Here is a 12,909-nt window from a genome sequence, read left to right on the forward strand (position 1 = left end):
TGACGTCATGGATCGGAGTAAACAGGCCTTGTGCTATCTAGATGGTGTTGGCTAGGGGCGCGGATGACGGACGTTCTGATCATTATGAGCCGTTATCACTGTTTAGCTCCTTATCCATCCGCGTCGAACCAACCGCGACCAAACGTACTCAGATGGCGGCTTCGTACGGCGCCATCAAGCGGGCTGTGCACCTTGAAAGCGATCTGCGATGCCAACAAAGAGTCCCGACCCCGCCCATAGCTTCGCACGCCGTGTTCTCACCTCTTACTTAGCGTTGAAGAGCGATGCGGGCGCCCGTATCTTGAAAGAGGTTCTGCGAAAGTGGCAGAGTGAGGCGGGAGCTGAGGGCTCCGTGAGTGTTGTGTTCTCGCCGCTTCGGCGGCGTTGAAGCGAGAGGCAACGCAAAGGTTTTATATATATATATATATATATATATATATCGTCCCACCGTCCGCACCTCTGCTGCGGTGCGGATGGTGGGACGATTTTCTCGTCGTGTGAGGACAGAAATGCTCACTCGTTTTTAAAATATATATATTGTGGCCTACGAAAAAAGGGCGTATTTATAAAATGCTGCGCACCCCACACGCACAAGTTATGCGGACCAAACCGAAACGAAAAGTGATTTTGTCGAAGGGTTCACTGCTGCCAGTTTTGGCCACGAAATTCCGTTGCACGTACACTGCAGGGCTTATTCGTAGACCACGTGGGTTCGACACTCCGCATCGCCCGTGAGGTTAGATTCCTAAAAAAAATACAGACGGACGAAGTTTACAAATCCGTAACGCTGCATTAAGAACAGCTATAGCAATTCGGTTAACAGCATCTTTTAGAATATCCAAAGTGGACAAATCTGACATATGAATGTATATATTAAGTGAATCTGTTACAATAATTAGAAGGGTTTCGCACCAGTCCTACTCACATATTAGTGGCGTACTAGAGAGCCGTGTACAATACATCAATTTTGTCCGCTTTAAATGTACTATTAGATGCAATTTACAGAAATGCAATGTCATTTTGATAACTGAGTTACAAATTTGTAATATTCATAGTTTCGTATGGTGAAAATTTGCAGTTTTCAATAATTCATTAAATTTTTCAATTGGCGGCCTAAGTCAAACAGCCGCCTCCACTAGTCACTGGACGAACGTTTTCTTTTAGATGCAACAAACCTTAATAAATTTGGTGCAGTGGTTGCCGAGAAAAAAAAATATGATTTCACATTTCTCATATATTTAGGTGGGAGCCCCCGATCTAAAGATTCTTCTTAAAGGGCCCGTCACCAGGTCTGGTCATGTTGAGCTGACAAGCGCAGAGCATACATTGCGCGATAGCGATCGTGTCTGCAAAATATTACATCGCTACGCGCCGCGGAAAGACCTGACATTTGAAACCGAATGCTGTTTTCTCTTTTCCTCGCGGCCGCCGCGCTTCAAGCCAGAGGATGACGTAGACGTGCTAGTGCGCTTACGTACACGTGTTTGCACTGTGACGTCGGTCGTGGTGACACGTGATTTCGAGAATTATTCAAGCCAACATCTGTTATTTGTGTAATGTGTTGCTTGAAGGGACGAATTAAAGTTCAGAGAAATAATAAAGCACACAAATCGAATGTCTTCACGTTTTACTTCAGGCTTGCGGTTACGATACTCCCTAAAGCAAAATTTGAGCACAGCACTTTACGTGTCTTCATTTCGCGATACATTGGCCTGCGCGGACAATCTGTACCGCGCGGCACGTTGCAAATGGAGCGAAGTGTGGCGCGGCTGCCAGGCTAATCGGGAGATCGCGAAAGACAGCGTGTGGTTGACGCATGCGCGATTTACAGCAGCCACCGCAAACAACCTCCGATCATGCGTCGTCTGCATGTTTCCATGCAGACGACGCGCGCTACTCGGGCGCCATCTTATAGCCATCGTCGCCACAGAGCGCCACTACGCTTTCCTTATCACGCTTTTCTTTCCTTCCTTCCTTCCTTCCTTCCTTCCTTCCTTCCTTCCTTCCTTCCTTCCTTCCTTCCTTCCTTCCTTCCTTCCTTCCTTCCTTCCTTCCTTCCTTCATTCCATCATTCCTTCCTTCCTTTCACTGTACCATCCTCCATCACTCTTCACCTCATGCTTTCCCTGTAGCCTCCTCCGCTTTTCTTCTCGCGCTCACTTGGCGTTTCATCCCCCGCTGCACTCTGCGTTCACTCTTTCATCGTTCGCTCGGTTACGCCGACGACGACGAGGCAGGCCGATGCTTAACGCAGGAACGGGCGCTTGAGGGCTGCGCTCTAAAGTAAGCGGAGCGAAAAAGTGTCAACCGCAACGTCGCAGCCAAGATAAAAGTTGTCATTTTCGGCAGAGCAATTTTTTTCTACATAGGCTACAATTTTGTGTAATGCTAACAATGCTCATACTATATTAAAAGATAAGCATTTTCCCGTAGCCCATACGTACGAACAGTGTGTACAGTTCGTTCCATATGCTTTTCCGAAAGAACCTATGGTTATTTGTAAAACTTGTAGCATGTTAAAGGCAGCGTTTGCTGGTGCCTTAATGAGCTGGCGCCACCATGTCCATCGAGACTCGGGATGGCGTCTGATCGTGCATCTCGCCTGGATCGCATCTCGCTGTGTGCATTTGATGTTGACTCGTACTGAGAACTCAAGTTTACCCGTACCAGACGCGCTAAACACAGTTTTGTTAAAAACGTCAGTTTCACCAAAACCAAAGCATTGATTACAACAGCAAATTAGTAAACTGCTATACAAAGTAATGATAGCAGTTTTATCGACCGTATAGACTTGCAAACATTCTTTTACTAGCTAAATCAAGAAGCATGGTGACACGCGCGTATAAGCAAACATGAGCACATCTTACTCGATGACCGAGGACGCTCGCTGTCAATACGCTGGAGCGAGGAAGCGCGGCAGCAGCAGTGAGGGAGTTGACCTTCGTGCTACGTCTCGCTTAAACGTGAAGTAAGCGCCGAAAACACAGCGCACCAGAAGCTATGAGCCGTCGCGCACCCAGAGTTTTACTTCTCGCAGATCGCTTTCAAGATAGGGTCCGCGCGGCCCCGCCACTCGCAGTAGTCGGCAGGTTAGAACGCCCTCTCCCACCGCTCCCCTCGCTGCCATGCGTGCGACGGAACACGGCGTGGTTCCTTCCCGCTTGTCTCCCTTGCGCGTGCGAGATTGTGACCACCCTGTTCTTGAACCTGTAGAAATGTTAGTTCCCGGTCGTTGTTGCATTTCGCCTTCATCTAAAGCCGCCAGTACTCACCTACGGGGCAGAAACCTGGAGGCTTACGAAATGGGTGCTACTCAAATTGAGGACGACGCAACGAGCTATGGAAAGAAGAATGATAGGTGTAACGTTAAGGGATAAGAAAAGAGCAGATTGGGTGAGGGAACAAACGCGAGTTAATGACATCTTAGTTGAAATCAAGAAAAAGAAATGGGCATGGGAAGGACATTTAATGAGGTGGGAAGATAACCGATGGTCATTAAGCCTTACGGACTGGATTCCAAGGGAAGGGAAGCGTAGCAGGGGGCGGCAGAAAGTTAGGTGGGCGGATGAGGTTAAGAAGTTTGCAGGGACGGCATTGCCACAATTAGTACTTGACCGGGGTTGTTCGAGAAGTATGGGAGAGGCCTTTGCCCTGCAGTGGGCGTAACCAGGCTGATGATGATGATGATAGCCGCCATGGCTTGGATCAGACCCACGACCTCGAGCTCAGCAGCGCAACAGGCCTGTTAAGCGAGTGATGGCCTTGAAAGCATTCGTGCATGACGAGGTCTGCACATAAAACCCTCGACGCAGCCTTTCGCTAGCGTGTGAAATGGAGAGCGTTTAAGACGTAGACAAATCCCCCCCCCCCGCCCCTTTGTCACCGAATTTGCACATTTGCTGTGATAAAGCATTGCTGCATGAAGCCCGGCTGGCCTTTGCTGTGACTAACTCTTGACCGAGGGCAGAAAAACACAAATAAATTATATTCTGGGCTTTCACGTTCAAACAGTAACGATCGGATAATGTGGCACACCGTAATGCCCGGCCCCCATTACGACAAAATTTTTCCCCCATCTGGGGTCCTTTAATGAGTATCCAATGCACGGTACACGTGATTTTGCATTCCGCCTCCATCGTAATGCGGACTCCATGGACGAGATCGAGCCTACGATCCTGGGCAACGCAGCGCAGTGCCATGGTCTCTTAGCTATATTGCCGTGAGTGTTCCCAATTATGTGTTTGTGCTTTTATCATTGCAATTATATCGAACTCCAGCTGCACGTCTGCCGTCTCCGCGTTGTTCGATATAAAGTCTAAGGTCGATAACACCGTCGCGGCGCGCCCCATTCTGTACGTATGCGAGAAAGCGTTCGTTGTCAGCCGACGGTCGCGGGTCAGTCTCGCTCGCGCGAAAGGGAGGAGTGCGGGGAGGAAGCGCGCCGCTTTCCTCCGCGCGCGAGGCACCCAACGTTGCGAGGCACCGGGGGCAAGGGATGGAGCGCAGGGGGTGGCGTTCTACTCCGGCTGCAACTGCGTATGTGGCGGCTGTATTTTCAGAGCCATCTGCGTTGGGGGTAAAAACTTGGCGCGTCGGCGGCTCTTAGCTTTGCGCGTGCTTGTGTGTTCTCGGCGCTCAGTTTGCGTTGAGGCGATAGACAGCATGAAGGTCACTTCACTCGCTGCTACCGTCGCTCTTGTTTCCTCGCGCCACTGTTCCGACAGCTAGTGTTCGCGGTAATCGAGTGTGGCGTGTTCATATTTACCGTGCGCGCCTACAGCCTGTTTGTTAATCGACGTAACAAGCTAATGTTTACAAGTTGATACAGTCGGTAAAAGTGCCATCCTTACTTCGTATGGCTCTCTGCTAATTTGCTATCGCAATCGGTGCTTCGCAGTTCCAACGAAACTGCAATTTTTTTAGCAGCGCTTCATGAAATATAATGTAATGACAAACTTTCCAACTCCTGAATAATAATATGCGAGCATAGTCTTAAAATAATGGTGAAAACGGCATATTGGTACCTTGTTCTAAATAGATTCGATTTTTTATTTGACTCGCTTTTGGAACTATTCAATTAGGTATCAAAATTTCCTATTCGCACATCTCTAAATAACAGTAACCCTTCTGTTAAGCCTAACATTTTCTGTTCTATCACTCAGTGCGCAGCCATTAGTTTCCAAAGTTTGCTGCCAGCCGGTAAATTTAGGCTACACTTTAGTGGATACAGAATGCATAGATTACACCTGTGCTCTCGCGGAATTCGTTGACTGTACACCGCTTATTGAATATTTATTCTGCATTCTTTGCTCTCAAAGTATTTGGTGCGACTGCAAAGCAGGCTGGCCAAAAAAAGCATTTACTTTTTTCTTTCTTTTATTTATTTAGACGAAGTGTGGTCCAAACGATCCCGCAGGTGTTGTTGGAGACACAGGTAACTTGTTGCATCGTCTACAGGAGCATAAATTGTTACAAAGCAACACGAATATTGTACAAATTGGACAGGGAAAGAAATGATACCATGGAAAAACTGGACCAACCACGACATGAACAGAAACAGCTGGACAAGCAATTAGAGTTCAAAGCTGCTGGCTATTTCGTACTGTGCTTTGCTTGATTTTTACTTTGCAACGAGTTATATCGCCGCACTATGCAACAAGTTGTTTGCACTTCTGCCCACCGCCAAGGGGAATACATGTCGTGCTCCCATCTCACACCAAGGTGCCGCCATCTCACGCGAAGAACATGGAGTGCCCTCTCACCACTTTTTCTTCGTGCCATAAAATGAGACAAAGTCTGTTAAACGATACGGTAAACATATCAAGTGTGCAGCTTACATGCACGGTGTATTTTTGTTGTTGTTGCTGGGTTCGAAGATTATTGAGAATCGTGACTACACGCGCCGCTCCGAAAATCGTGGTCAACGCGGCATGTCTGGGTCATGCTTTGGTTCACCGTTCGTCTCGAATCCGAATGGACTGTTGGCGTACCGCCATTTTTTTATGCTCACATCGCTAAATTTAGCGGCCAGTCTTGCCCGGCATGCTTATCGGGTGGCGGCATGTACCTATACATGAGCTCACGCCATTCTAAAGAAAGGAATATTCGGGCGTACGAGGGCTCTCTTCGTTCAGGTGAATGCTCGCTCCAGTGCTATGGATTCAAAGGAAAAGACTACTTAAGTTGCAGTCACCCACATTCTTCAGCGACAAGTACGACGGGGTACCGGTTGCGCTAAGGCCCCTGGATATTCTAAGAGTAGCGGAAGGCTCTGATCTCGCCGCCGCGTTACGCGATTGGAAGATAACTTCAGCGCGTCCCCTAGATTGCGCCAGCAGTAGCCGATAGAAGGCACTGGCCTCGCGCGCCTAGTTCTCTGTTGCTAAACCGGCGCTTAGTCTTAGACGTGTCCTTTGACGTGATGTGACTTTGGCGTGACTGTAGGTTTCATTATGCACACGCTAGATGCTGATGGGATGGTAACCGATTGTGCATGCAGTGTCCTGTGTCTCCTCCGTTTGTTCGCGTGGAGGGAAAAGGAGCGAGCGGCGTTAGAAGTGCAGCTCGACCACTTAATGTAACGCGTCTCGTATCACTCGTGCAAATATTTTTTTTTTTCACACGGCACAAATACAGAGGTGTTGCCGGCAGTTGTCTCTACTTTGAGAATATCCAGGAGTTTTAGGTTGCGCTGAAATCAAGGGACACCTTTACTATGAAGGGGACGGGGCCATATACTAAGCCCCGAATACGCTTAGTATAGTAAAATATTGTTTTTTCAAAGCTACATATTGGTTTATTTAACAATATCGTTTTATTACTTACAGTTACAATGACGCACAACATTCCGTATCTTGAATATTACAGTGAAACCTAAAGGCCAGTACGTCAGCGATGGCGTCACGAACTTAAAACTATATATATTTTTTGTGTGAGTTCTTGAAACATGCTAGGTGTAGCCTTCGAAATGTGATGTAGTGGGCTTTAATGGGTAAGCGTTTCGCTTTGCGTGAGGCGAGGTGGTCGAAATTCATGACGCTACAACGAGATTGCGCGGGAAATTAAGATAAGTTTCGCCAGACACCTTTCGCTCTTGCGCTTTTCCTGGCTTGCCAAAGCTCCTTCCGGGGTAAAAGCACCCGCGTGGCTATTGCTGGGGTGTAAGTTACCGAGACAGCTCAACCGAATATTTCTCTTTATATTCCTTTATAATATAAGGTTGTCCCATTTATCGCATGCAGTAGGCGCTCGAGCGATTGCAGGCGTCCTTGACGAGTTTCAAATGGGTTATTTGAGCAGGAATTCGCCTGCAAACCTAATTTCTTTCACTAAATTTTATTGTCGTAACCATATCATATATCAAATTTCAATAGACTCTTTTTGTACGGTGGACTATTGAGAGAACATGTGATGTACTGTTTACGCATTTCTATACTTGCGATTTGTATGCCGAGCGCTGCTTTCTGCGCAACCAAATACGGAATAATCATTGTAGAGAGAGAGAGAGAGAGAGAGAAAACATTAATTAAGGTTAGCCCAGATGCCTTGGTAAGCTCTGCTAACGCGGTCACAATAGATGATGTGGGGGAAGTTAGCCACTCCTTAAGTGTATGGGGACGCTTAGGTAGCACAGATTGAAGTACATCTTTTAGGAAGCATAGATGAAAGTGGGTGTTTACTGCCTAGGCGATCAATGGAGAAACTTGACAATCGGAAGTGCGTGCTTGGCTTTACCCCTTGTTGGCACTGATCACTCTATTGATCGTAGCGATCATCTGAGGACATAGTTGCGATCAAGTGCGTTCGTTTTCGATTGCAGGCTTCTTATCTCAAAGGCGCCCGATGTTCGCTAGCCAGGCTCTAGGGCACTTCATCGTCGATGGGAAGGACGGTTTGCCGACTGTCGACCCCGACGCCTGTGCGCTGATTGTGGGATAGTGATTGCGAAATCATCGAATGGCTACTTCAGAGCACTCTGAGGCAGCGCCACACGGGTCACGTAACGCAGGAACGACGCTTTATTGAGAAGCGAGGCCAGTGCCGGATGTGTGCCATGAATCTGCGGGTTTCACCGTAGGAGGCCACTCATCCTCAACGTATTATATGTTATGTGACTGTTTGGGAACGGCGTCAAAAAAGCTGGGAACACGAGCGCAGTTTGACAACAGATATTTATTTCTGGGACGATAACTTGCGGGATGGTTGGGCTTTTTTTGAAAGACGCCGGGCAAATTCACGGAACTTTTGTTTACTTCGTACGAGTAGTTCGTCATTGACAGGCCATCTGCGTTAATGACAGGTTCAATTTCACGATTGGCTGCGACTTCCTCCTACGAATTGTGAAGCGTAAGAACATGCTTTTGCCGGAGGGGCCAAGGGGTTCAAGGGGAAGAGGAGAAAGGAAATGCGGTCTGTAACCATCGTTAGCCCAGTGGCCATGGTGTCGCACTGCTGAGATCGATGTAGCGAGTTTGATCCCGTTTAGAAGGGAGCGAAATACAAAAAACGCTTGTGTAGTGCGCTTGGGTTCCGGTGCACGCAAAAGAACGCCAGGTAATTAAAATACCCCCCCCCCTCTCCGCCTCCCTAGGCGTGACTCACAATCTCATTGCGGTATCGGCATGTAAAAGCTCGGAATTTAATACCTTCTAAGGATCGAAACTGCTTCAAAATCACCTTTGTCAAATAGTGCAATTCTGTCGCATTAGCTGGATTACACGAAGAAGCGCGCATTGTACGGCAAAGTGCGGCAGAGAGCAGTGTGATGTTAGCTAGTTTTGCTACGTATAGTTATTGGTTTCACAGTACGTGCTGCAATAGCGGAGCTGAAACCAATCGATAGCGACGTCACATACCTTTATCAGGAATAGCGTGCTTCGTACGAGTTTCTATGTTTACGTCCTCAAAAATATGACCCCAAGTGCACTGATTTCACAATTGACATTCATGAGCAATGCCCGAGAAAGTTTCAGGCCCAGAGGTTAGTACTAGTGGAAAGCACTGCACGTATATTTGTGTTTTCAAGGACACCTGTAGGATTTCCTTCCCGATTATGGAGCACGCGTAATTAGGGCGACAAGCCACTTTGATGTTTCGTCTGGAAATTTGATTCTGATAATGTAATCAGTATAATCACTGGTGATTAGGATACTTCCTAATGTGAAATTTGAGCGCAACTCTGTACGTGTTTCCTTTCGCAATATATTGAGGCACATAATTTGAGAGAGACATGTAGCAGAGTTGGCAATCGTCAAAAATATTATCTGCGGGTCAAGCCGCTTTTGTACATGACTCGTCGAGGGTTCCAGTGTAATCGCTGGTGCCGATTGGCTTCCAGAAAGCGCTACGCAATTCGCGTCGCGGATACAATCAGATTAAAAACAAACACAAACCATTACAATCGAAACAAGTGCGAACGAGACCAAACCAAGGAAACCAAACAAGCGTAAGCGAGAGCTGACGCGAGCAGACGATAGTACGAAGCTGGCGGTCCGGCTGAGACCAAATACGAGTACGGATCCAGCGGCTGGGCGTGCCCGCATGAAACCAGTTTCCCGTGCGCACTTCACTGAAGGCGCCGCTCTCATTGGTCTCCGCCGCGTTGTTCACTCGGTTACGCCGCCGACACTCGCCACAGAAACGGGCCATTAAGAGCTGCGCTGTAAAGCAATAAGGTGCTGCATCATTTTTTTTTTCGTAATCATCATTTTTAATGCAAACGCACTACTTGGCTCATCGGGCGTTTTGTAGGTGCCCGGTGGTGGTGATACAATCAATGTACCACCACCGCTAAGGAACGCTAGAATATAAGTGTAGTATGTGTGAGATCGATGTAGAGTGCAGAAAAAGGTCATAATGGTATGGGAGGTGGTTATGTAGACATATCCCAGGTAAAATAAACTAAGAGGTTTGAAAAAAATAATTCGGAACGCGCTTTCCCGTAGATGGATTAGTGCACAGGCCACTCCGAGGAAGCTTTCCATTGAGATCCAGAGCCTTTACCTCTGCTTCACGCAAGCAGGTGTTATCGACGAGACGAAGGAGCGCCTAGTTCACGCGGTGCGCCTAGTGGTTCCTGACGTCACAGGAGGAAGGAGCTCGGCGCACCTGTGGCGCGGCGCGTCTAGCGGTTCATCACGTCATGGGAGAAAAAAAAATTAAATTATGGGGTTTAACGTGCCAAAACCACTTTCTGATTATGAGGCACGCCGTAGTGGAGGACTTCGAAAATTTCGACCACCTGGGGTTCTTTAACGTGCACCTAAATCTAAGTACAAGGGTGTTTTCGCATTTCGCCCCCATAGGAATGCGGCCGCCGTGGTCGGGATTCGATCCCGCGACCTCGTGCTCAGCAACCCAACACCAACGTCACGGGAGAGGGCTCGCCACTTGCATATAAAAGGACGCGTGCCTTGCCTTGTCTCCATTGCGTGTTGCAATATGGATCCAGGAGCATCCACTTCGGCAACGCAATACATTAGGAAAGTAGATTGGGAAGCAAAAGTGAATCATTTAAGTTTCCCAAAGTGGTCCCCCATGTAGTCACTCCCCAATGCGTTGTTCCCTTTAGTGTTTTCCCAGTAGCCCCCGGAAGTGTTGCAGCCTCCCCAAATTATTTTTATCGTAGACATGGCTCAAATGTGTGACAACCACTGACCAGCACCTGTATTTCTTAGCAAGCGTAAACACCGGACAATAAGTTGCATCCTCATAAATCTTCAATCGTTTAGAGTGTCGAGTTGACCAGCTCCGTCCTCGTTTATTATGAGAGGAGTTGGGTGTTTTTGATTTCAGCTAGCTGATTCCAAAATTCCGCAGCTGCCTGTGTTTTTTTTTTTTTGGGATTCGCTGGCATTCAGTCCTTCTTTTGGTTGTATGAAACAAACTTTGCGAAGAGCTTTGTCGCATTCACTATGTCTTCGCATGGTCAAATTTTCAAGTGAACAGAAGAATCCATATAAATGAGTATATGTATATAATACATAACGGGAAAGCTACTTTCATCGTTGCTTAAATCAGGCAAGTGTAAACAGTGAAAAGCGTCCACTTACATGCAGCGTAACACCTAAACACATAATGCTAGTGGTTGGGCAGGCATACCCAGTGTAACCAACCACGTGTTCATTTAAATGAAATTGTGTGAGGGAATGTCACCATGCTGTGAGATACTCTTGCTTGAACAAGTCGTTTCGCTTATTTGTCTTTTTTGAGTACGTTACCTGTTAGCAGGCGTGAATTTATTTGGCCCCACCACTCACCGGTTTCTATCGTCATTTGCGCCGCCCGATAAGCTCCCGTCATCGTTTACTGATTGCCTATGAGGACGCCGTGGCACCGTGGCTGGTCTGTCAAAGGGGCTGATCGGAACACCTCGGGAATAGGTACCAGCCGCGACATTGTTGCTACACAGAAATCTTCCGGAAGTGACGCAGAACCCGGACTCGACTTGACCTGAACCGACGTGCCTGCGCACTGCTTCACACACACGTTTGCCCCTTGTGGGTGCACTTCTACAGACACTGCCGCGCATATTGAAGGCGAATTACACCATGAAGATGTCACTGTGCTGCGCATGTGATTCCGGGATTGACGTCATATCTGGCTTATTCTGTAGCTGCACGGCACTCCACTACGGGTTCCTGTCGTCTGCTACGGAGAAGAAGGTGCTCTTGGAGCTGGCACTCTAACCAAGCCACCTGAAGACTGTTCATCGAAACCTGAGTGTCTTTTTAGTCTTATGGCGTTGACGCAATTGGTCTGCCGACATCTACGGTCCGTTTTTAGCAGATTGAGATCGAGGGATATCTTGTTGCTGTTGGGCTTTGACCGAGTAGCATAAACAGTGCACGTTTCACAGCGAGCGTCTCAATAGTATTGCGGCGCGCTTTAATTGCAGGACCCCGAGCTCTCGTGGAACCGCGAAACGAACCCCGATTTGACGACATGCTTCCAAGAGACAGTTATGCTGTGGGTGCCATGCGGTCTGCTGTGGTTGTGGGCTCCGTTCGAGTTCCTCTCCATGGCGAAAAGCAAGCGCAAGAGGCGACCCTGGACTCTACTAACTATTACCAAACTGGTAAGCCCGTCGATTGGACAGATCTTGCCGCACTTTTCGTAAAAAAACTAACTTAATATTTGATGTTGGACTATCAAGGTTGTATCACGTTTTTTTATCTTGGTTTCATGGTGCCAAGTTATCACGGCGACTCCTTCACTTCTCACTTCCTCTCCTATAAATTTGGTTCATGATAAAATTTACATTCAGCTCAGTAGCTCTACATTCCTTTTATAACTATATGTTACGGTTATTGGCAGACAGATTTGGTAAAACAGAGCCGCATGCTTGGAACTTTCAATTGCATTTATTAAGGTCTTTTTGTTAAGTAACGTCGAGCTCAGGACGAAAGATGAAACGCTCTGTATTCCGTAGTGAATGAACTAATTGAGTAACAGTCAGAATATGGGAGAGAAAGCTGCGTCATTGCAGTAATGTTGGTTTTCTTTGGGAAAGCCACATTCACGGTGGGTATTCACGTTGGATTACATTTGAAGTACTCAAAGCGACACTATTTGGGCCACTAGTGACGCTACTCAAAGCGACACTATTGCCGACGCCCTTTATCCACAAACCGCAAAAGGCCGTCCGCCAGGTTCGGGTGCTTCGAATAAACGACGGCACTGCGTACTCTAGGGGTGACGATCCGGTCTGCAAAGTATTACACCGACACGTGCCGCGAGAACAGCTGAAAATTTGAATGAAAGCCAGGCCGCTTTTCTTCTCGGAGGAGCTGCTCCGAGAAGAATGCGCCGTCACACCCGCGTACCAGCTGCATTGATCAGTCAGCCAATAGCAACTACGCGAACACAAAGAAAGGAGGCTGGGCTCGTGACGTACACGTAGCGGTGGCC

At 47.7% G+C, this 12,909-nt stretch overlaps 1 protein-coding gene across 3 annotated transcripts in view; it reads left to right on the plus strand.

Moving 5' to 3' along the window:
- Nucleotides 1-12,909, plus strand: part of LOC135904172 (multidrug resistance-associated protein 1-like) — a 116,465-nt gene that overhangs the window by 43,119 nt on the left and 60,437 nt on the right. For all 3 annotated transcript variants that reach the window (XM_065434784.1, XM_065434786.1, XM_065434785.2), the window contains one exon: nt 11,897-12,076. In XM_065434784.1, the coding sequence (XP_065290856.1) occupies nt 11,897-12,076 (180 nt within the window). The remainder of the gene's footprint in view (nt 1-11,896; nt 12,077-12,909) is intronic.

Source organism: Dermacentor albipictus, chromosome 10, assembly GCF_038994185.2.
Source record: "Dermacentor albipictus isolate Rhodes 1998 colony chromosome 10, USDA_Dalb.pri_finalv2, whole genome shotgun sequence".
NCBI lineage: Eukaryota > Metazoa > Arthropoda > Arachnida > Ixodida > Ixodidae > Dermacentor > Dermacentor albipictus.